The sequence below is a fragment of the Molothrus aeneus genome, chromosome 1 (genome assembly GCF_037042795.1).
Source record: "Molothrus aeneus isolate 106 chromosome 1, BPBGC_Maene_1.0, whole genome shotgun sequence".
Lineage (NCBI taxonomy): Eukaryota > Metazoa > Chordata > Aves > Passeriformes > Icteridae > Molothrus > Molothrus aeneus.
This window is the reverse complement of record NC_089646.1, coordinates 55988561-56014606: the sequence shown is the minus strand read 5'-3', so window position 1 is coordinate 56014606 and position 26046 is coordinate 55988561. Positions and strand designations below refer to the sequence as shown.

General features: G+C 40.4%; 1 protein-coding gene across 1 annotated transcript in view; it reads right to left on the bottom strand.

Annotated features, from left to right (window-relative positions):
- Positions 1-26046, bottom strand: part of TNS3 (tensin 3) — a 133738-nt gene that overhangs the window by 41538 nt on the left and 66154 nt on the right. Inside the window, exons 13-15 of the mRNA XM_066557580.1 lie at positions 8363-8538; positions 7885-8002; positions 7706-7789 (exon numbers count right to left, since the gene is read on the bottom strand). Coding sequence (XP_066413677.1) covers positions 7706-7789; positions 7885-8002; positions 8363-8538 — 378 coding nt within the window. The remainder of the gene's footprint in view (positions 1-7705; positions 7790-7884; positions 8003-8362; positions 8539-26046) is intronic.

The window sequence follows — 26046 nt, the reverse complement described above, 5'->3', positions numbered from 1 at the left end:
TAATGTTTGAAGAACCTATCTGTGGGAATAGTAAAGGTAAGAAGGTTTTTTTTGAGTTTTAGTCTTGGCTAAGATAGACCTTAAGCCTGCAGAAAAATATGCTTACCAAGATAAGCATATTAGTAGAAGGTTAACATAAGATAGCATAAGAAGTAGCATAAGATAGTAGAAGGTTTTAAGCTTAATAATGGTGTATTGTATATTGTTAATAGAAGGTATACATACAAGCATTGTGTGAAGCAGGCATACATGTACTTTTAGTGATTGGCTAGAACAATTGTCTGTAAGCTTTAGCAATATGCTATTGGATAGAAAGTTTTTGAAATGCTCTGTAACAAAGAAATCTTTGGTTGGTGCTGGTTGTACATGAGCTGTTACCATGTTTCTATTGTCTTAACCATGCAACGAGGCTGATGCTGCAATAAAAGTTCAAGGAACATATCCCAGCAGTCCCCTCCTGTTCATGAAAAAACCTCCAAACACACCTATACACCTATCTTCTTTTTTTCCCCCTTCAAATTCTTCAGTATTACAGAGAAGCTGCACATGGAATTATGTACATGTGCACTAGATTATGCATTCTAGTAGCACAGTATATTCCATGACCATCTATAGTACTTAAATTTTTCTTATTTCAATGTGATGTTCAACATGTAGGTCACAGTAGACTGTGTCACTTTGCAGAAGTTTAGCTCAGGAGGCTGTAAGAACAACTAATCATGAAATATCTTTGTCTTAACATAAGCATCAGATTTGAAGAATTATTGAGTCTGTGATCAGATACAATACTGGCTACAAAACAAAATGCATTCATGTTCCGGAATATTTTATCAACCTAGCGTATCCAAAACCAGTGGAAGAGAGAGTATATTTTAGAGAATGAGTTTTATTATGAAAATCCAGTAATGAGAGTGGCCTATTTTGTCAGCTTTAATGTATCAGCCAAAGAAAATACACATTTATATTGTCCCACTGGTTTATCATCACATACTATCTGCCATGGACTTGGCACGCCCTAGCTTTTTATATTCAGTTATGTATAATAATATTCCGTTCTCCTCTGAATCAATAACATGTTGGAATGTTTGCTAAGTGGCTAAAACATGTACAGAATTTTTAAGTTTTATGTAGAAACATATAGCTGTAAAAAAACCTAGCTAGCTAAATGGATTAAACTCTAAATCATTTCATCTCTAAAGCTTTGGGAAGTTGTGTCAACTAGGAGAGTTCCTCCTATGAAAATCTTAGCCAAACTAAGGGGGGGGAGGGGGGGAGGGAAATCTCAATTACCACTGATTATCAAATAGCTCAGTTGTAGACACTTACACTGTAAGGATTGTAGTTAATACCACTCAGTGGAGGCATAGATTACAAGTATTTTAAGTTATTTTCAGTTTCGATTTCATTCTACTGTTACAAGATATTTTTCCACCATTCAAATTGATATAAACCAAATAAAATTGTTAAGCTTTTTAGCATATGAGATGGAATATTATTACTTTTTCTGTGAATTTGGACTACCAGAGTGAAATCACTGATAATAAGCATTGCTTATTTCTCCGCAGACCAAATAAATACATTTCCATGATTGTATTTGAAAGATATGTTGAGAACTGTATTATAATCAGTGGCACAAAGGGAAGGAGATCTCTGACAGTGAAGACTTGAAAACACATCAAGTCATCTCCAACCTTCCTGCAATAAAAACTTTGTATAAAGATTAGTTTTACTGAGCTAAATGTCTCAATGAAAGTTACCCAGAGATAGAAAAGTGTGATAGATCATAGTATATTATATTGACTTCAGTGTTTACAACAACCAAGAAGTGGTCTCTGAACATTTATGATTTTGTTTTACAGCATTCCAAATGCTCTTTCTGGAAGGCCTCATTAAGTCTATGCTGGTAGAATCCCAACAGGAGATCCAAGTAATTTCCTGCTTGCTCTGGAAGCCTATGGAGGCTTCTTATGCACTAGTAAATGGAGAATTTTATAATAATTAAGTGTAGGAATGTGCCCCCTGTTGATGGAGTTACCAAATTATTCTTTGTCTGCTTAAAAAGGCAAAAATCCCAAAAGTTTCTCTCCTCAATTTGGTAAAAAGACACCTCATAGGACCTTTGGGACTTCACCTCAGACCTGGGGCTGCCTAATTGGACAGAGGCCAAGAGGTCCCACCTAGGTAATTCACTAGAAAAAGAAGAGAACAAAGGAAATAATCACTTTTGTGGGGTGTTTTAGCAGGAGCAAGGACCTCTTGCCCTGCCTCAGTTTTTTCTCTCTAAGAGCTTTGCTATTTTGCCTTTTATTAAACCTTCTTCTGTTTCCAATACTACCTCAGAAACTATCCTGCTAATTTTTGTGCCATTCGGGGTGGCTGAGTTATCTCAGGTGTGATGGGTTCTCTGAGAGCTCATAAGATCCGGCTCAAAAAGTAACACACCAATTAAGAAACATTAGGTGTTTAATTATAAAAATATTGTGTAGATGAACACTGTATTCAGCCATGACATAAACATGTCAAGGGCAATTGCAGGACAATGGAAAATGTAACAGAAATCTGATGTATCTGCTTTGCATTAAGTCATAAATTTCCTTTCTCTACTTGTATTTTTTATTTTTCATTGATAGCCTCAACAAAGAAACAATGAAAACCCACTAAAATAAACAAAACATCCAAAAAACCCTAAACACAAAAATTGCAATAGCAAAAATGAAAATGCACCTGTTTCCAGGAGGACAGAGCTTATGTTAACCATCCACATAAGTAGATGCATTGATGTTCTAAGCAAATGAACTCAGATGCCTGGAAAAGTTCTGAATCTATTACTTGCTTTGGACATGCATATCTTACAAAAACAGGTAAGAGGAGGAGAGAAAGACTGGTATAAATGAATATTTATATGAAAGCTTTTCACATTATGGAGAAAGTTTTTGCACATCATTAACAGGGAATTTTTCCCTTCCATAAATTAGTTTCACTTTTATTCCCAAACTGACTCTCAGTTTAGAACCCTGATATTTTTTAAATCAAAAACTTAAGCAGTATGTATCATTTCCCTTGCAAACCAGTGACTGGAAGAAATGTCATTCCTGGAATAATAGTATTGTTGCAGTGTGATGCCACTTCCTGTTTCACCTATCCCAGTCCCCCAGGTGTGCCAACCTCTCCTTTCCCCTCCCCCTTGCCTCCTTGCTAAGTGCTGTCAGTCAATCTTATCATTCCAGCAGGGGCATTGTGTGATTGGCAAAAGTTCAAAAGATGCCCCTCAGCCCTGGGGTCATTGGCTTGTTCAAGTGTCATTGTCCCCTGAGCCTTCCCCCCCTCCCACCTGGTTGGTGGCTCACCTGTCCCTTCCCTCCCCCTGCCCCTGAGCTTAAAAGACACGGAGACCATGCAGTCAGGATTCTGTGGAGCTGTTACAAGATTCAGACATATGTGACTCTGGAATAAAACTCTGGATTAAACCCTCTGCAGAATCCGTCTCCTTTTCTTCTTCACCTAGCCTGGAGCCTTTCCATCAGAGGTAAACTGAGTTTCTACCATGCCTGGACTTGTTCGAGTCCCTAACTGCAACTTACAGCCAGCCAAAGGTATCTCTGAGGTGAAACACCACAGCTGCCGCCTTTGGCGCCGCAGCAATGGTCAGACGAGGCCAGGCACATTCCACCTGGTAATATTGGGATTATATTCCAATACAGTATGATACCACAACAGTATAAAATTCTAATCAGTAATAGAATTATGCAATAATGAGGCTGTTAGGTTGTGGGTTTGCCTTCCAATACATTTATTAAACAGTCATCACTCTGCTGGATGATGTAATAGAAAAAGTCTGTGTTATTAAATGAGAAAAATTAGGGCTACAATGTCTCTGTCAGATAAAAAGAGAGTCTGTATGAGAAAAATTGTGGAAATATTCCAGTATGAGGTCTTGAAGAGTTCCACGATGGCATGAGGAGAAAAGTTGCCCTTTCTAAAATTTTTAGAACAGATGCAGCTCATACACAAGCTTTGAGTACAGTACATAGTCCAAGCTCCATGGAAGAGATGAGAAGGCAAGGCTTTAGGTTGAAGGCTCAGAGATTCCTTATACAGGCAGCAATGCTTTCATTCCATCATTTGCACTGCTTGAACTACACATGTCTAGTTAGGCTGCTCAGAAAAGATGGAAAAAAATGACATCATGTCTTCTCTTTGTCAGTACATCCTTGATAAAGGATTATAGACAATCTTCCCTTGTTCCACAGATCCTTCCCCTCTGTTGCAAGACAGTGCCTGTTTGTGAATGCAGACCTTCTGCAAAGTTCTGTCTATGCTTTGACCAGGGCTGAAGAAGGGGCAGTTCTTCACATCTAGCCTCAGGGGTGGAGTGGCAGGGCAGCAAGCCAGCATTCAGTCCCCTGGCAAAGAGCTTGCTATGCTTTTATGCATTACTTCTATATACAAAGAGACTTAGATTAGCTGTCTGCTGTTTAAGAAAAAAGAGCCTTTATAAGTTTCAAAATAGCCTACAAATAGTGCTTCAGTTCCTTCACTTCAGTTCCTTCTCCCTCCCATGTAATATATATCAGCTATTGTAAAATTCCAGAGAGCTGTATCTGGGTTCTGTGTGGAGTAGCCCTATTTTTTGAGGGGTATTTATAAAACTAGCCAATTTATAGGCCACTAGCCAATTTATAGACTACTTAGGTTCATCTCAAGAAACAAGGTGTCTTTCAAACACAATTCAGAATGAACTCTGTGGGTGCTGTATTACTTTCAAGCTACGTGAAGTGAAGAAAAGGGCCATGAAACCATAGCAGCAAGTGATCACTGGAGCAGTAGTGCTGACACAAAATTGACTGCATGCATTCAGACTGAGGGAGGTTAAATATATACTTGTTTGCTAAAGAACAAGGCTCTGAAATATTGCAGGCAGGACGTCTCCAATAAATCTACAGGGAGAATGAAGTTAGGGCATAGCTAATTTAAGGGAGGCAGATACATAACACTACTAGACTGACTTTCCCCAGCAAAGTGGTTTTACCTGGAAAGAAAATTAAGATTTCTAGGGATAATAGAGCTTCATTTTATAAGACTTTATTAAAAACAGTGTCCTTAGGTACACAGGTTAAAAATCAGATGCATTCAAGATACTAGATATGCAGTTTACATTAATAACTTAAAGAAGAGAGAATTTTATAATTTTTTATAATTAAGGACTGGATATTATTGCAATTCTTGACTATTTTTTCTTTTAAAATATATACTTTTGTACTCTTCTAAAAGCACAACAGAATCCCTTGATATGGTAAGTGCTACTTACACTGAATGCAATTCTCCACAAGGAAACAGGGAGGAAATAAAACAGTAATACATCTAGATAATTGGTAACCAGGTTACATCATCCTCACTGGTAACTTAAAAAGCAGATAAACAGCAAAGCTGACATGCAGAACAAAGCAATTTTGAATTCAAGGGTGATCTGAACTGAGACAAAAGTAGTAATATCTTAATGGCAGAAATTTAATACTCCAGAGTCCATGACACAAAAGGCCTCACACTGTTGAAAATTTCTCAAGAAGTCAGTATGTTTCCTGACTTTTACCAAAATAAAGAACATGTAAGCATTTAAAAGAAGAGGTGGGCTGCAAGGGAAAGTAGTAAAAATTGAGGCTGTTAAGAACTCTTGGAAAGTGCACAGTGTTAGAGTCACCTTTATGGCATGTGCATTAAAGCAGTCTCAACCACAGGAACAGCTGCATCTGTTCCCTTCAGATTCTTGGCCTCGTCAACACACAAAACATAACACTTACTCAGGGCATGAATTAGGGATTGGTAGCAGAAATAAGAAGCACTTCTTATAAAAGAAATCAGAAGACATAGAAGCAAGTAGATACAGTGGATACTTAGTGTAGATAAAGGCAATAACTATAGTAGAAGTGAAGGGAAAAGAGAAAATTTTAAAACATTTAAAGTATGATTCTTACTTGCCTCTGACAATAGAAGTTTCTGTGCTCTGATGGGAAAATCACCCAATTAACATTTCTAAGAGATGCTTGCCAACAGGTGTCTTTACTATGTTTTCTAGCTGACCCACCTCATACACTTTTAACCTTTAACTAATTAACAACTAACAACTAACATCTTTAACATCAAAGTACATTATGTTTACAGTTAAAACCAAAGCTGCATGGAGATAAGCACGTAACCTGCAGCATTCAGTACACCTTGAGCTTTATTTTAAAACAAGTACTCAAAGGAAGAATTGCCTCCTTTTCTAACAGTTAGATTAATTATTTTCAGTGTTTCATTAACTGAGTATCTAAAACCAGCATTTGAGAGATGACATTATTTAAAATTAAGCAGGAGAATCAAAAAAAATAGAGAAACACATTGAAAGCTAAATATTTTTCCAGGGCAAGTCTTAGCTCTTAGCAACATTAATAGAAACCATTTAACAACAAAGTGTTCAGTAGATCAACCTATAATTTATTTGATGAAGCTGTCACCAGGAGGATATCTGCCACTAATTACTTAGAAGCAGGGAGAACCATAAAGAGATGTCTTGAACTGGGTAGAAGATTTTTCTAAAGCTAAAGATAGTTTTATTCTGTGTTGATGTTATTTGCTTTTGACAACTATTAAGCGAGGCAAATTGAACATAAAGGGTTTTTAAGTTAAAACTGAAATACTATTATTGCATCAAAACCCGTCATCAAATTTATTGAAAAGTCTACTATCAAGATTCTCCTGGAGAAGACAGTCATAGCCTAAGCAGTAAAACTATACATAATATATATGAATTTTCATGAGAACATATGTTATGCATAAAATGAATGCCTGTGATTTTTATTCAGGTTTTAAATACATTAGCTGGCTTCCTGCTATGTCCAGCACTTTCTGATGCAGTCCAGAAATACTTTTTTCCTTTAAATCCTAAATTTTTCAAATAATTTTGCACAAAATAGGTGACAGGTAACAGTAGCTTAGCTGCTATTTTTAGTAGCAAAGAGTTAAGGCCTTGAAAATCATCCTTTATAATAAAAAATCATAGTTAGATCATATTAAATCTTTAAATATGTAATCATCCATTACCAACTACTTTCCCATGGTTGCACATTTACAAATTGTATCATGGCAAAAAAAATCCTCCAGAACATCCATTCCTCTGGTAAAGGATCTCCTTGACTTGAGCATAGCTACTGTCAAGCTCTATTGTCAGCTTCATTGGCCTGAAAAGATGGCAACACAGATATCACCTGTCTTTCCTGAGATGGAAACAAAACCTGCTTAAAATCACAAAGAACACAAGTCACCTGATAGTAGTATTTTGTGTCATCAAATATTAGCAGAAAGATTGAAGAACATTGAAACCAGGCAAACGGAGAGAGAACAAGAGCAGGATAGCCTCAAACACTGAGCTGCATTTCCTCTTATTTCTGTGACACAGCTGCCTAATTGCTTCACACTAAATTTGCACAATGAATGTGAACATGGGACTCCCGTTGGCAGTTAAAATGTGGAAGGTATTAAATATTTCTTGGATAATTCTTCATTACTCATTTGTTTTTGGTGTGATTTAAATAGGACTGCTAAAATCTGTTTCTCTGACTCGCATGTCTAAATTCACCATTTATGTCCTACTTATAAACCACTGTTGTGTTAGTTGCCTTCATACACAGTTCATTTTCACTTTACTTGGGAAAGAGGGGTACCTTACCAGAAATGGTTCTGTACAGCTCTGATGGGCTGCTGACCTTTTGGCTGGAGGGAATCTGCTGATGGCATGGTGGAGGTGCTGTCACTAGGAGAGAGGGAAAAGGGCAGTTCCTCTTTAGTAACAGTGAAAATGTCAATAGTGATATTTAAATAAATAAATAAATATAGACATTTTCTTACCATAGGTCACCTCTGGTGACAGAGGAAAAGCTGATGTGAATGTGACAGCTTCATTTCCATTTTTTATTGTGGAGAAGATGTCCCCATCTATTTCATCTTGGTAATGTACAACAATCATCTAAGAGAAGACATAAAAAGGCAAAATTACAGTGTGATAATTCTCACTTAACCCTATGACACAGTGGGGCATTCTTCACCAAATTACAGAAGGCTTCTGTAATCAGATATAATGCAGTCTACTGTTCCAGCAGAGAGATCGTGGAACACTGAAAACATGCAAATACAAGAGACATCCAAAACATGCAAAGACAAGAACATCCTTAAACACTGAATTGCATTACTGAGGTGAATGCAGTTATTTGTTCTTATTGCCATGATGAAACTGCCCAGTTGCTTCACATTAATTTTGGACACAGAACATAAGACTTCCTACTGGCCACTCACTTCAGTATTTAGTGAAAAATTCTTGATTGTTTACCTCCTTGGTTTTCCCTCCAGCAACCGGTGATCTTGGAATTACAGCCTGGTGACTAGCAGACTTCATCCATCCACACCTGTTATATGACGATTCCCAAGGAATATCATTGTCATACTGCCCAACACTTAACTTTCTGAGCCTTTTCCCTGTTGCATCATCATCTTGCATACCTGTTGCTGAAAACAGCAAGCTGATTAAGAAACTAGTTTTTTACAGTTAGGACTGTTAAAACAAACTTCACTATTCTGTCTGTAGTGACTATAATCAAGAATGTTCAAACTGTTTTACAAAACCACATAGGTGGGGAAAAGACACCAGTTGTAGTTTCTTTGCTGACACCAGTTGGAAAATATTCACAGTCCCCTTTGTTGTAGAGGAGTAAGTTAAGGAGCATGTTTCTCCTGATGCTCATTTTCGAAGCGATCACCCCAAGTGCAATCAGAAGAGCAAGCCAGCAGGGGCCGCTACGGGCACTACAATGGGAAGCCTCTCTTGCCATTTCTGACACACAGTGGCTCTGGGCAGAAAAACCACTGCTGCTGCCCAGAGCTGCGTTTCCCCCACCCCTTTCCCCTCCCAAAAGCAGATTATTTTTAGCTAAAACAGATCCTGGCCCTTATAAAGTCAGTTCACTGTACACCTTTTGTGACACACACAGCAATCACACTTAATCACAAAAATTAGATATTAGCTACACACAGAAGCTGTAAATCCTTTTGAGGAACAGCACAGAAGAGTAACCTTAACCAGCAGAACAATCCAGGATATTCAAGGATATAAAGCACTATTTTTTTCCAAAGACGTTATTAAGAGCATGTCACTAGATGCAGAGCTATGATTAGCAGGATTTTATACATGGTCATCCACTCCAAACAGCAGGCACTTCCAGATTACTCTGCAACAATTGCTTTCTCTACCCTTCTTAAATCAACAACAAGGATCTGTAAAACTTACTGAGCAGTCACAAAAACAACCACATGCATAGCAACTTTTCAAATACTCCTCTGAGAGCTTCTATGGTCTATATATATATGCAAAAAGATCTTTAAGGATTAACTATTTCTCTTATAAGAGCTGAGTATTTCCCCAAGAAGTTACTTTAATTGCTTGGTGTAATTTAAACTTTTACAGTAATTCCCAACAGTAAGTAAGTGTTGTTGAAGCACATGTCCTACAGACCCTGATCATGGAGCCATAAAACTAGGAGGTCAAAGTCTGTCCTTGATCTAAACCAGCAGGAGGGCTTAATCAGCAACTTGGGTAGAGAAAAATGATAGCCTACACCTTACACATCAATTTCCTAATCTGAAGTAGCTGATAGAAGCTAAGGTGTAAAATCTGGCACGCAGCATAGGAGTCTGTGTTAAAGACATTCCACCTTGATTACACTACACAATTATAAAGCATTAATGCACAAATACATTTCTGTATAGTGGAACAGTTTTTATTCAAGCTTGAAACAGAGACAGGGATTTTAGACTAAATCCATGATATTTAACTGATTCTGCATTCTGTATCAACCTGAGTAACTTGCTGGGAAGTAGGGGCTTATCCTAAAAGTATTAATAAATCTCTTGTTAAACTACAGAATTAGATACTTCCAAAAAATCCATCTCTGCTAGCATCCAAGCAAATGTTATAATAGCTACTATTGAAGCAAATAAATAAATACATAAAACCATGTTAGTAATTTTTGAAAATTCCACCAGTAAGTTAAATCTCACGGTCCAAATACAGCCAGTTATTAATTTTATCAAGTCAATATTTATAAACCTAGTGAAAAAAACTCAACTGAGATTCTGAAAAAAACTGAGATTTTGAAAAAAACACAACTGAGATTCTGTTTTTATGGTTGCCGCAACCTGGAAAACTCAAAAGCTTTTTAAGCATCCATATTTAACTTTTTTCCCCCAACTTGAATTTTTATGTGTGGTCTCTCATTTATGGAAAGAGTATGTGCTGAAGATCCTGTAAGCAAACTAGATGCATCACTCAAGATTTTCAAAGCCAGAAAAGGACATGAAATCACAAATATCTTCTAAACCTCTTACATGATACTAAACAGTCACAGTGAATTCTACTGAAATTGGAGACGTTTAAGAATGTAGACTGAGTTGATACTATTCCAGCATTTACCAACATTTGCATTGGATTTCCTTTTTTATTTGTAATTTCTGTCAAGAAAAATGAGTGGGAGTCACTGCAGAATCTCAGACGATCTGAGACCAGATACTCCCAGTCCCACCACTTCTCCACAGGAGGCAGTAGGAGCCAGGAACAGCACATAAGAGTTTCACTCCATCTGTAACCAAGTTACAAAGGCATAGACAATTTATTTCAGAATATTTGTCTTAGTTAACATGGCCTTGTAGACTACTTTATGATAAAGAATATATATCTTTTGGATGGGTCAAAAAAGACCTTTGAAATTTAACACAAGTTTCGCTTGTCATACTAATGAGAGGATTTCATCATCAATAATATTGGTACAAATATTATTGATGATGATTATTATTATATCTTGAAGCTAGCAATTTCTACAAAGTTAATGTAGTCCTCAGAAAGCTATAAAGAGGTCTCTCTGGGAAAATGGATATTCTCCTTAAATAGACTGAAAGTGCTTTACATACCAAATTACCATTAGATGCTGCACAACAGAGAGGAGAAGTTGAGCTGATATATTTCAGTAAAGCTTAAAGCAAATAAATCTAAGAGATTAAAATTAAGTGAAGGAGTAAGCAAAAAAATACTTCTACTTAGTTCAATAGTTTCAAAACTTTACTTCATAATATTTAGACTTATATTTTAATATTTTAGACTTACTAATTTGAAAGGAACCTTTAACAGTGTAAGGTGTCAGTTGCCAAGACCTCCTAGAAGTTACAAAATTCATTTTTGTTCTTATCATTTAGCTTAAAGTTTTGGCAGAGCTTCATAAATATCCCAGAAGCATATATTTATTTCTTTGAAAGCATTTCATATACCGTCCTTTCTCTCTTTTCCCAGGTGAAAATTAATTTTTCCCTACAAAAGTAGTTTTGTTTTGTCCAATGAACAAATAATAACATTCCAACAGATTGGCATCAGAACAACATCAGGCACTTACCTCATCAGATGGTTATCACCATGCAAAAGCTACAGTTAACCAGTGGTTAAAGGTTAATCATTGTTTGGTTTCTTTAACAGCTTAGCTTTCCTCAACTACTATTGAGAGGTATTTTTAACTATTGGAAAGAAAACAACGCTGTTTAAAATCTTGTCTCCAGTGGCTTGTCAATAAGAGTGCTGTATCTCATTTCTTAGCAAATTATCCAACTGGTTGCAAATATAATTCCTTGTGATAGCATTGAAATATAAATGTCTGAACTTGTAAAACTGATTTTAACCACTTGAATTTCAATCATCAATACTTGAGCAGCATTTAAGATCATTTTCTCTGGATATAGCTTAAGCAGTGTTAACTATATTATTTCACAGGCAGCTTCTTGCTTACTTAACTTCATTTATTGTCTAGCAGGATTTTTGGAATCTGCAATTCATTTCAATTCTAATCCTTTCACAAGAGGAAACAGGTAACATCTATGCATTCAAAAAATCTGATAAACTTCTAAGTGGTTTAAAAAAATGATATATTTTTTGAAGAAACAAAAGGAAAACTTACTAGGATATATGCTTAACCAACCAATCAATACAACTTAATACACTTTGCAGACAGACAAGCTGGAATTCATTAATTGTGTACAAGCATGTTACACACAGAGAGGAGAAGATCAAGTGCTTGCACTTCAAGTGAGCTTCTTACCACAGCTCCAACTGGTGTGGAAAGTTAGCATGACGTAAGAAGCTCTACCCACAGAGCAATAAAATGCAGGGCTCTGTTGTGAAAGGAACAGTGAAAATTTCCACAAAACTAGTTTTCCAGTGTGCCTTTCACAGACCTCAGCAGAGGTCATTAAGGCTGAAATAACACTCTGGGGAGAACTGTGTTAGCATTGCAGAAATTCCAGAAGTCGATGCCTACACAGCAGTTTAAAAAGACCTATCAATTACTGTGAAACAAGGGGATACAATGCAACATGAGGCTTAAGAACACAACCAGGAAAAAGAAGTCTGTAAGTTAACTTCTAACAGAAGAGCCTTCAGTGATTATCCCACATACTAAAAATGTTACCAACAACACTATCCAAAATGAAAGTGATCTCCTCCTTTACCACCATTTATCTTCTACAAAGTTTAAGATTTTAAAAGAAGGCATGTAATGATCAAGCTTTCAAAACAGCTTTATGCTTAAACCATAGCAAATCTACTTTAAGAAATTAGAATCAGCTTTAGAATCATTATGACATACTGAAAGAAAAAGTATCTTCAAAAACAGCACGACAAAACTTGAACTAAATATTGCTGTGGTGGAAAAAGGATAATCAAATATATAGCCAGTTGAAAAACAAAATCTCAGAATATTCTGAGTTGAAAGAGACCCAGCAGGATCACCGAGTCCAAATCTTAAATGAAGTATGAAGATTGAACCCATGACCTTGGTGGATTAGTGATGCAAGTACTAAACAAGGATCTTGATATGCTCAAACTTTCAGATTCCCAGATCTTTAGGAACACTGTTTCAAAACTATTAATTAGAACAAAAGCCAACTATACTGTGCCAATGATACATTTTAGAAAGGTTAAGGCATTGAATGTAACACAAAGTGCTGCTGAAGTCAGAAAATTCCTTTATTCTTGAAAAAATACCAAATAATTAGCAATTATTAACAAGCAAAGTATTCTTTTTAACCCCAACTTTTAACAGCTAGTAGACTAGGAGTGTAAACTTCTTATAACCAATTAGTCTGACAAGCAAATGAAAAGGTCTAAACTCTACCCCAAATTCAAGTAGACCATCAAGCATAGGACACAGCAGCTTTGCAGATCTGTCACTTTAGTTTCATAGACCATTTACATTATGCCAAGAATGGGAAGCAAGCCCAGTGGAAAATCCAGACTGGTATCTCAAACCCATAGAGAGACACCAGACTGGTATCTCCAAACCCATACCATAATGATGGTACACTCAGGCCCACATGCTGAAAATTACAAGACTCTTAAAAATTTGTGGTATAAGTACATGATATAAATTAAAAATCATTGTGCTGCTAAATGTAACTAAAATTCAATTTTTAACTGTAGCTTTAAAAGTTATTTAATTTAGTTTAAAAATTGAATCTAGTTCAGTTATAACTTAAAATTTCAATTTTTACCTTTAATTCACCTAAAAACTTAAATTTACTCTTAAGCACTGTAAAATTAACTCCCAAGTCAGGCACCAAAATTTTCCTGTGCAACAGAAATGACAAGTTTTGTAGTGTATTTTACATACAAATAAGGCAGGTGAGAAGATTGACAAGCCTTGTTTTTCTCTCACTTCACAATTTATTTCAGAGGGACTGTGCTTACCCACAGAATAGCACAGTAAATGGGAACATCTGCAACAGTTCAATGCTTTTTAAAAATATTATTTAATAAGGTATGCACAAAAGGATTTCTTTTTCTCTCCTTTGTCTGCAGAGACAATGTAGTATGATTTACAATACTGTATCTTGGGCCATCTCCAAAGGTTTATTTTTGATAGAGGAAAGATCTGTGAAGGTATTCCAGACATGTAATCAGACCCTAAGCCATCTCAGTTTTATTCATTTTGCATTATTTTTTTGAGAGAGGGAGGCTTTGTTTAATGCTCAATTCTGTGTTGAGCTGATAAACTCCAAGTGAACTATAAGACTGTAAGAATTGTGTATCTGTGTAATTCATACAGTAGGTAACCTAGGGAAGTTTTGAGATGGTAATTTCAAACACCATAACTCATGCATGAAGAAGAATTAGAATTACCTGAGAGCAACAATATCATTTCAACCTTATGGCAAATATAGAACCTCTCTTCCTCATGCTGGCAAATTTAGATAGAAATGCATATCTTGGTCACAGTCATTGAAACAGGCTGCCCTAAATATTGAATGCATGTGTTTCTGTGTTCTGCCTTCACTTGATCACACAATTCCTCACCTGCATGTAATACTTTTCTAAAGATGCAAATTGTAACATTTTAACAGTGAAAAGGTGGGGTACACAGATGAGACATGGGTGACAATGATGGTAGGTTATAATGAAAATGGGTAAAAACATTTCTGTCCTCTACATTTATTAACAAATTCCTGCTTTTACAGTTTTGTAGGTTGAATCAAAACATTGATTTCACTTTCCTTTTTTACTGAACAAGCATAAGCCTTGTGGTAAAAATGGCTGATTTGAGAAATTAAGTCTTACTAATATCTTTAGTAGTAGACTGAGGTCATGTGTTAATTATTAGGCATAAAAGAATATACAGAGAGTGAAGTAAATGGGGAATATAAGGCTGAAAGAAAAGCTTATATACACATCAAAATTTTTTCATACTACAAACTTCCTGTCATTTAAAATTAAGGACTACTGCAGCACTGTGTTATTAGTAAACGGCAGCTTCATTCACTATCAGAAACACATCTGTGCATAACTCAGGTCACATAAAAGATAAAAATTGGAAAAATCTTAATAAATAGTGCACTGATTCTTCTCTGATAAGCAACACACATGACACTGAAGGAGAGAAGAGGTCATCAACCATTGGTCTGCATGGTTCATAAAGATACGTCCTAGCAAAAAGAAATTCAATGATCCAAAAATGCTAAGCACATAATGCAAGAAATCATTTCAGACAGAGCCCAGAACTCTGCTGCATGGGCAGTCAGTAGTTTGTGCCAGGTTGACCTATGCTAAGGATACATCTGTATAAAAACATCTAGGAAGAAGCATGAAAGGAGAGGTAGTTGCCTATCTGTCAGTCAGTGCAGAATCATATGAGCAAACAGAACCAAGAATGCACCACAATGTACATCCCAGCTCTCACACATTTCATTCTTAGGCACATTCTTCCAGCTTTGCAGGGCACTGGAAACATGCACACACTTTTAAGGTATGTATTTTCTGCAGGAAACCACTCATGCAGGAAACCAGATAATTTCACCATCCTCCTGTAACGCAACCCTCAAGTTAGACACACACACACACACCATGCATCACATTGATCTCATTCACCTCCAGCACTGGGCGCTCCTCCCTTTGAAGAGATTCAAGCAGAATGTCTCATTCATCCAATCAACCTCACTCAGACCATTCAGTCCGGATAAAGAGATAACTCTCTTTATCACAGACCAATTCGTTCTATTAATATACTTGTTAGGTCAAGGACTGTTTAAGTCACAGAGTATAGAGCTCCCTCTAAAACCTGACTGTAAAATCAGCCATTGTGAGCAACTGTTGTTTTCATTATCCATTATTAATTGCTACTTCTTCGTCCCCATGGCAGCCAGCATTTCTTTGTGCCATCAATTACGGCTCCTGTGCTGCACTAGTTTAAACAGCAAATTAAGTGCCTTGGATGTTCCCCTACTTATCCTAATTCTGTAAAATTCTATGACTCTACTCCAAAGTAAGATAAACCACATTCAACACATTCTGGAGTATGGCTTCTCCTCCCAGCTTTATGCATCAGCAATCTTGCTGAAGAGGCACTCTACCCCTTCATCCAACTGATTAATAAGATAAAGAAGACTGGATTTAGACCCCTGAACTACAGGCATCTGTAGACTGTGCCACTGACAACAACCCTCTGAGACCTGATATGCAGCCAATTCTCAATCCAGTGATTCAGAACAGTGGTGTATATAGGGAAAAATATTCCAGTGTTCCTCATTCTTAGTATTCATTCAGGTAAATAGCTTTTTCCCCATGCTCGTTTGTGCACACCATGCATGAATAAATGTATGATTCTGTATATTTCAGTGGGGCAAGTCCAGATATGTAAATATATAAATTCTACAGCACTTAGAACATCAGTATGTGCTGGTGACCTCCTAGTCTCAAGCAGAGGTGGCAGCATGCCACATAGTTGTGTTGTTTTACCTCTAGAACCCTAAGTACTTTTAAAATCAAGCTCTTGCTAGTATAAATTGATTGTTACTTGCAGAAGTCAGAAATGGGATATTTTAGCACTTGACCTAAAGACAAACTTAAAAAAATTTTATTGTTCTAAAGCTATACAAATTATTTTTCTAATTTTGTTTAATTACAGGCTATTCTTACGTTCCTGACTACTAAAGTCTTCCCTCTTCTACTGTGCCCTGATACCTTCCCTCAAATATCCAGAATTTTAAATATGGTCTATACATTTATATTTGATTCCCTTAAATACAGAGATTTCATAACTTAATTCTTTAAAACAAATCCTCTTCCAGATCATTCCCCAAGAACAATTATTTTCACTAGTCTTTATTTACCTGACATTAAAAATGGAAGGAAAATTACAGTGACTTCTACTTTGAGATGACCAGAATCTTTGAGAAAATTTCAAGCATCTCTTTTAAGCTTCATATATCCAAACTCTGAACTGTGAAAGGTGACTTATTCTAAATGATCTCTTTATTCCCCTCACTATAATTACTGTATATAAAGAGAAGAATTCTCTCCTGCTGGAAAAATCTCAATTTGTCCACCAGCTAATAATTTGGGAAGATTCAAGAGAATTACAAACGAAACCCACAAAATACATACTGTGTGTTAAAAATAAGAAGTGAAGCATCTCACATTTATTAGTCATGGATCTTTGGACTTCTTCAGTCCTCGGTTACCTTCCTAAGCACAGAACTGTGATTTCACCTTCCCTACAAGAATCACTGTTGCAGTGTGATTTCCTGTTTCACCTATCCCAACTTCCCCAGGTGTGCCAACCTTCCCCCTCCCCCTTTTGCCCTCCTGCTAAGAGCTTGTCAATCAATCTTAACATTCCAGCAAGGGTGTCGTGTGGTTGGCAGAAGTTCAAAAATGTCCCTCAGGTCTGGGCTCATTGGCCTGTCCAAGCGTCTATATCCCTTGAGCCTTCCCCTCCTCACACCTGGTTGGCCCTCACCTGTCCCTTCCCCTCCCCCTGTCCCTGGGGCTTAAAAAGACACGAGACCATGTGGCCTGGCATTCTATTGCGAGCTGTTACCGCATTCAGAGGTCTACCATGCTGAAATAAAACTCTGGATTAAGAGTCTACAATAGAACCTTCTCTTTTCTCTTCACCGTCGCCTGAACCTTTTCCACCAGAGGTAAACTGAGTTCCTACTTTGCCTGGATTTGTTCCGAGTGCCTAGCTGCAGCATCCAGCCGGCCAAAGGTATCTCTGGGGGTGAAACGCCACAGCTGCTGCCTTTGGTCCAGCAGCAAGGGCTAGACAAACCAGGCACACCACACCCGGAAACATCGGGATTAATATTCTATATGTTGGCGTCCAACGTGAGGCTGCACGGACCTGCCACCCCAGAAGGAATCTCAGAACCTTGGAAAAGCATTACGGCAGCTTAAGATTCCACTGGAAGAGCTGTGGTTGCATAGCTCTCAAGAGAGACTTTGGGACTGATCCCACAAGAAGCCTCGATGAACGCTCAGCGCCTTTGGAAAGTGCAGCTCCTTTCTGGTGAGCGAATTTTCCAGGAGAGAATAGGGGAGCCCCTCCTGCCCAAGGGGTCCTATTCAAGTGAGGAGACCAGCCTGCCTGACCTGGACTTCAACAGCTTCGATTTCGGTGAGTATTTCTGCTCCTTGGGGGTGTAGAAGCTCAAATTCCGTCTCTGCTGTGAGACTTGTTCTTTTTTGCGCTTGCATTTTAGGCTGTGCAGCCCTGCAGAGCAAAAGCGATACCCTGTTAGCCTTTAGCCCATTGTGGAGTGTTTTTGCTGATTTTAAAATTGGCGGCACCGGCTTGGAGGAGCAGGACAGCTCTACCTGCCCCTCCCCCCAGCTTGGCAGTGCAGCGTGCTTGGCTCTCGGTTCGGGGGGGGGACCTCTCTCGGTGTGGGGGGGCTGCTCTCTATATGTTGTGCGGGGCGGCCTCAGTTTCGGTTTGCCGCGCGTTGTAGGGGGGCTGCATTCTCGGGCAGGGGAGGCTTTGTCTGTCTCTCCACGCGGCGGGGCGGGTCCCTATTCCCTGCTGCTGCTGCCATGGCAGTTTTAAAAGCAGTATATACAGCTGCATTGTAAAAGCTTTCATCTGATCGGTTTTTTTGCTCTTGCATTTAGGCTGCGCAGCCCTGCAGAGCTAAGGCGGTTCCCTGTGTAAAGCTTTAACTCTGTGGCGTGTTTTTGCTGTTTTTAGAATTCGCGCCGTGGGTTGGAGGAGCGGGACAGCTCTGCCTGCCCCTCCCCCCGGCCCGGCAGCGCAGGCAGCTCTCTCTCGGTGCGCGGGGGCGGGGGTGCTCCCTACACACGGCGAGGGGCAGCCCCGGTTTCGGCTTGCCATGTGGCGAGGGGTGGCTGCGTTCACAGGCGGGGGAGGTTTTGTCTGTCTCTCCACGCAGCCGGGGCGGGTCCTGATTCCCTGCTGCTGCTGCCGCGGCAGTTTTAAAAGCAGTACAGCTGCATTGTGAAAGCTTTCGTCTGATATCGCCTTTTAACCGTGGTCTTTTTAGAAATCGGTAGCTGATTTTGGCTTTGCATTCGGTCGGCGGGACTGTGTTCTGTGCCATTTACATCTAAGATGGGCTCGAAGTTAAGCACATCACAAAAAAGGGTGTATTATCATATTATTGGAATTTCAGTTAGTGCAAATGTAAAGTTCTCTAAAGGAAAATTGAAACAGTTTATAAGGTGGCTTTTTCTACACTTCCCAAAAACTTCTCCTGAGGAAGTCCACAATATTCAATTTTGGGATAAAGTAGGGCATGAATTGATAACCTTGGGACAGTCTGGGAATACATCTTCAGCTAAATTTGTGTTCTGAAGCTTACAAATTCAAACGGCCTTATTCAAGCAAAGGGAATTGGAGAAAAAGCCAAATATCAAGCCATGTACCTCTGCTCTCCCTGTTTCTCCCCCTTCCAGCCCTAAACCTCTTACCCCAAAATTTGGTATTTTAAAGAGAGCAAATCCTGCTCATATGCTGGGAAGTCGACTCCCAGAGCACGTTAAAATGCCTGAGTTCCCTTGTCCACAAGGCCCTGGCCAGGTCTCGTGGAAAACGTCCCAAAACCCTGTGTCCCCCGCTCTGAAACGCAGAGTACGTGTTAGTTTTTCAGAGAGCAGTGATCCCCAAAATGGTCCCCAGTCCCTAGGGGGTACACAAGATGGAGGATGCCACGTGGCACCCTCCCAAACCTGGTCATCTTCTTCCCAAGATTCCCCTAGGTATCCCAAAATTCCTTCCCCAACCCCCTCTCCTCCTGTTCCTCGTGATACCTTCCCCCCCCCCCTTACCTGCTGTACCCTCAGCTCCACCCCTCTACTCCTCCCAGGGGGCGTCTGCCGATGTGACATCACCAGGTGTTCCCGCCCCCTGTTCCCATTGCGTCCCTGCCCCGTCGCCGGGTTCCCACGGTGGGGGGGCACACCCACTGCATGTCCCCAAACCTGTATTTGTTATTTCAGTGCTTCCAATGCAAGGGATACAGGACAGGAAGCTGCAGACCCAATACAGGGTCCCACTTTGTCATTTGCTCCTGTTTCGTATCAGCCTGCAGCACAAGGAGGAGCAGCCCCAACTGCTAATTGGAGCTCTTTTGGACGACAATTGATTAAAGAGATCTGTAAGTCTCAGAAGGAGTATGGCCCACACAGTCCATATTTCCATGGCCTTTTAAATTCTGAATTGAGTAGGACTATAGTAGTCCCACATGATTTGAAACAGCTTTTCTCATGCCTCATGACCTCTACAGAATTCAAATTATGGGAATTAGCATGGAAACAACTGTTAAAGGAGTCTCCCCCAGGCTTGCATGCTGATCCAAACACAGCAAAAGATGCTAATGGCATGCCAATTACCATTGAGCATCTCTTTGGCGAAGGCCAGCGGTCTTCACCCTCAATCCAAGCTACTGTGATTCCTGTAGTAGCACTCGAGAAGGTAAGGGAAGCTGCTGAAAAAGCATTCTTTTCCCTCCAACCTGAGGGGTCTTTTGAGCCCTACAGTAAGATTAAGCAGCCACCATCAGAGCCTTTTCTGAAATTTATAGAAGGGTTAACTAGAGCCATTGAAATACAAGTTAAAAAAGATAATGCAAGGGAAGAGGTTTTAGAGGAAATGGCATTTACAAATGCAAATGAACAGTGTCGAGCAGCAATTTTGAGCCTTCCTCTCGAACCTCCCTCTACACTAAAAGATATGCTTCTAGTCTGTAACAGGAAAGTGCCTCTGATGAGTGTTGCTGAAGACACCAGACCAAGGCTGCTGCCAAGACCACCACAGCGTGTCGCCGTTGCCAGCCCCGCGCCCATTCCCTCAGCACAGCAGTACCCTGGGCAGCAGCAAAGACCACCAATGGTTGACCCCACAAAGCCATGCCTGCTTTGCAATAACCTTGGGCATTGGAGTAGCCAGTGCCCCCTGAAAAAGAAATTTGATGAATTTAGAAATGGCACCGGAGGAAAATTACAAGCACTCCCAGGGGGTCAACAAAAACAAAAAAAAATGAAAGGGGAGCACTGGCCTGCCAGGCATGCAGGCATAAAAAGAGCAGGCCAAGGGAAGCAAAACAAACCAAGCACGCAGTAATGTTACTATTTCTGTAAGTGAAGCAGATGCTTCAAAGACCACATCTGCTAGTCCACTGTTGAAAGTGCAACAGAATAACCTTTGTTATGATTTAGGTGAACCCATGTTAACCACGTCTTCACTGTCAATGAACCTTACAGGTTGCAGCTGACAGAAGCATTCCACCTGAAAGACACTGACTGGCATTTTGTCTCTGTCAATCCAGAACAGAAGGGTACATGGCACCGAATTTGTTGTAAGTACATCATCACTGGGGACACCAAACACACACCACATGAGATTGAAATTGCTCCAGGAATGACAACATCAGATCCTGAGCAATTCGTTCTCAGGCTGCACTGTTTCCACCCATCCCTGTTTCTTCCCAAAAGACAAACTGTCGCACAAGCTATCCCTGTGCCATTTTTGCCTGAAGGCACCGAAAAACAAGGGCCCACAATCACCTGAGTCCAAGTTATTGGGAGAGACAAACCCAAATTATGGTGTAATGTCAGTGGGGGTGGAGAGTCAAAATGCATTGAGATGCTTGTAGACACGGGTGCAGACTGCACAGTGATCCCAGTACAAGACTGGCCAGCACATTGGCCTTTGCAAAACATTGCTGGTCACGTTCGAGGTGTAGGAGGCCTGCAATTGGCAAGACAATCCAAAAGCATCATCCAAATCGAGTGACCAAACGGACAATTAGCAAATATCCGTCCGTTTGTGTTAGATTATTCGGAACCATTGTTAGGGAGAGATTTAATGGCCCAGTGGGGTGTCACAATTGATATTCCAGACTCTCCACAGGATTTTTGCACAGCGGTCATTGAACAACAGCGCCCCACCCAAAAATTGAAGTGGAAAACAGAAAAACCAGTTGAGGTGAAACAGTGGCCGCTCGGTAAACAAAAAATAAAGGCGCTCGAAGAGCTAGTGGAAGAGCAACTGAAAAAGGGTCACATTGTGGAGACCACGTCCCTGTGGAACTCTCCAGTGTTTGTCATTCAGAAAGCCAACAAAAAGAGATGGTGGCTCCTCCATGACCTCCAACAAATTAATAATGTCATTGAAGATATGGGCTCTCCCCAACCTGGTATGCCATCCCCAACAATGCTTCCCCAGGATTGGAAATTAGCTGTTATTGATATAAAAGATTGTTTTTTCAATATTCCCCTCCACCCTGACGATACACCATGTTTCACATTCTCAGTCCCCACCATCAACATGGAAGCCCCTATGAAAAGGTACCATGGGACAGTTCTTCCTCAGGGCCTGAAGGTTTCCCCAGCGATCTGCCAATGGTATGTCTCTTCCCTGCTTTCCCCAGTGTGTGCAGCCTCAGAGAAAGCCATCATCTATCATTATATGGATGATATCCTTGTGTATGCCCCCAATGATGATTTACTCACACATGCGCTTGACCTAACGATCGATGCATTGATTGTTGCAGGGTTCGAGCTCCAGGAAAAGAAAATTCAAAAGATGCCACCTTGGAAATATTTGGGCCTAGAAATTGGAAATAGGACCATTGTTCCTCAAAAACTAGAAATCAATCCAAGGATCAAGACCCTTGCGGATGTCCACAGGTTGTGTGGGTCTTTGAATTGGGTAAGGCCATGGCTCCGTCTGAGTAATGAAGACCTTGCGCCCCTCTTTTCAATTTATTGAAAGGGGGAGAGGACTAGTGCTTCTAGGTCTATTACCCCAGAGGCACGGAAGGCTCTAGAAAAGGTTCAGATTGCAATGTCCGCAAAACAGGCCAATTGATGTTGGCCTGACCTGCCACTCAAATTTATCATCTTAGGTAAGTTGCCACACCTCCATGGAATCATTTTCCAGTGGGAGGAAAAATAAACACCTAAGGCAAAGGGCACACCTAAAAAGGGCCAGGACAAGAGGGACCCTCTCTTGATCATAGAATGGGTTTTCCTCAGTCACAAAAGGTCCAAGAGAATGACAAAACCTCAGGAGCTGGTAGCAGAACTGAGCCGGAAAGCAAGGACCCGGATCAGGGAGTTAGCAGGATGTGACTTTAAGTGCATTCACATTCCAATTGAGTTAAAATCGGGTCAAAATTCTATGCAAATATTGGAACAATGGGTTTGAGAAAGTGTTGCAGTTTGCTCTGGATTCCTTCTCACGACAAATTTCTGTCCACCAGCCTGCCCACAATATGTTAGAACAAGATGTTCAATTTATTCTGAAATTAAGAAGTACTCAGAGTAGGAGACCTTTAAAAAAGGCTCTGACTGTCTTTACAGATGCGTCCGGGAAGTCCCACAAGTCTGTTATGACTTGGAAGGATCCTCAAACCCAGCAGTGGGAGACAGACGTTGCTGAGGTGGAAGGTTCACCTCAGGTTGCTGAATTGGCTGCAGTTGTTAGGGTTTTTGAAAGGTTCTCAGAACCATTCAATCTGATTACAGATTCTGCATATGTGGCAGGAGTAGTATCCAGGGCAGATCAAGCAATACTGCAAGAAGTGTCTAACATCGCACTTTTCGAATTGCTCTCAAAACTTGTAAAGTTAGTCACTCGCCGGGAGCAACCATTTTATGTGATGCACATCAGGTCACACACCGACTTGCCAGGGTTTATCGCTGAAGACAACAGAAGGGCAGATGCTCTTGCTGCACCTGCAGTGATGGCCACTCTCACAAATGTTTTTGAACAGGCAAAAATCAGCCACCAGCTTTTCCACCAAAATGCACCTGGCCTGGTTCGTCAGTTTCACATCACTCGAGAACAGGCCAAAGCGATTGTGGCCACATGCCCAAATTGCCAACAACATGCACTCCCTACAGTGAGTACGGGAGCAAACCCTAGGGGGTTGAACAGTTGTGAACTGTGGCAAACAGATGTAACACACATACAGTCATTTGGACAGCAGAAATACGTTCACGTTAGTGTAGATACCTTTTCTGGAGAGGTCTATGCCTCTGCCCACACAGGAAAGTCATCTAATGATGCCATTAAGCACCTCTTACAGACTTTTTCTTTTATGGGCATCCCCAAGGAGTTGAAAACTGATAATGGGCCTGCCTACAAATCCAAGGAATTTGGGAGCTTCCTGTAGCAATGGGGAGTAGAGCACAAAACTGGCATCCCCTACTCCCCTACAGGTCAAGCCATTGTAGAAAGGACTCACTGTGATATTAAAAGAGTCCTGGACCAGCAACAACAGGTTCTGAAGGTGGAACCTCCCCACACCCGGTTGTCCACGGCACTGTTCACAATCAGTTTTCTGAATTGTTCCTTTGACAGCCTGAACCTGCCCATCCTACGCCATTTTGGGGGGGCAGTCGTATGATGATGGAAGAAAAGCCTCCGGTTTTAGTAAAGGACCCTGAGACTTGGAAGATGGTGGTGGGACCTTACGAATTGGTTACTTGGGGACGTGGATATGCCTGTGTGTCCACCCCATCTGGGTTAAAGTGGGTTCCTTCCAAATGGGTAAGGCCCTATGTTCCCAAGGTCTCAGAGAAATCGACAGAAGCACCCCAGGTTGCTAACATTGCCTGGAGAAGGAAACGCCGCACGCGTTCTCTGGAGGAAATTCCATTTAAGCCTCCTGTCTGGAATAGTTTGTAATATATGTTTGTCTTAAGTTTCCTTTTACCGGTTTAGATCCCGCTGTTTGTGTGCAGTCTCGAGACGCCATGAGACCGAGCCTGCTCTTCATCCTACTTGAGATCATTTCTCCAGCGATCTCCTGGATAAGTCCCTCAGCCCAAAGCGAACGTATGGACTACCTTGGCCAGAGCCCTTGGACAAGATCACATTTGTCTCTCCACAGCAACGGCCTCTGACCCCCTCTCAACTTGCCTGGTGGGAGTTCCCTTTAAATCCTCCCAAATGAAATGTGGAATCCTTTAAATGAAGTTAACTTACTCGCACCTTCTCCTGGCCGCTATCCTGCTGACAATCCTTTACTGTTTTGGCAGGAGTGGGCGAGAAAGTTACCAGTGCCAAAAAGGGAGCCACAAGAGTTCCATCTCTTAGGCTCCATGAATGCAACCTTTTGCATTCACTTTAAATTCAATTCCAGGTTACCATATCAGGAAGCTAAATGAAACACCTATCCTGACCCTAGCAACCCACACTATACAGACAAAAACTGGTGTGAAAATTCAGTCCTAGTCATGCACTCATCAGGTGGTGATTATAAGCCTCGTGAACTCCCAAAAAGTATGTTTTTAATATGTGGAGACAGAGCATGGGCAGGTCTCCCTCCTCGTCTGCTCGGAGGTCCATGTACCTTTGGCAAGCTGAGCCTGTTAACCCCAAATCGAACAAACCTAATTCATTGGCAAACAAAAAACAACACACATACATTGGCTATCCAAAAAAAGATACCTAAGGCAATTAGACCCTGACTGTAATTTGGAAATTGTTCACTGGTCTAGACCTAAAGCCACCCCAATTACAGTCCTTCTGCTGTGGATCTCGACGGCAAAAAGCATGGGAGAATTAGGCCGATTGGAATGTTAGGTTGCAAAACAGGCAAACCTTACTTCTACTGCCCTGAGTGACCTCTTATCAGATGAGGAAATTACCAGCCAAGCCACCATTCAGAATAGGGCAGCCAGAGACTATCTGCTCCTTCTGCACAACCATCGCTGTGAAGAATTTGAAGGTCTCTGCTGCCTCAATTTGTCATCAAAGGCAGAGGACATCCATGTCACGATCGACAAGATAAAAACCATCGTGAGTGACATCAAGAGAGAAACTGACGACTGGCTGAGTGGACTGTTCAAAGGCTGGGGACTCTCGGGCTGGTTGGGATCTATTCTGAAAACTGTGGGTTTAGTATTGTTTATATTAGTTATCGTTGTTGTAGTTGTTAGCGTTGTTTTTAGACTAGTCAAACACATGGTTCTCAAGTTGATTTCAAGCTCATCTCCCCCTCCTGAAGTTTACCATTTGGAAGCCCTTAGTGCTCCAATGAATGACATGGAACCTTCAGTGGAAAGCACTGAACTTCCTGTAGAGGAGGAACCAATTTACCAACCATGGTTTGGCAAGCATTCTGCACCACAAACCCAGTCCTCTTCTTTTTAACAAAACTAGGGGGAGATGTTGCAGTGTG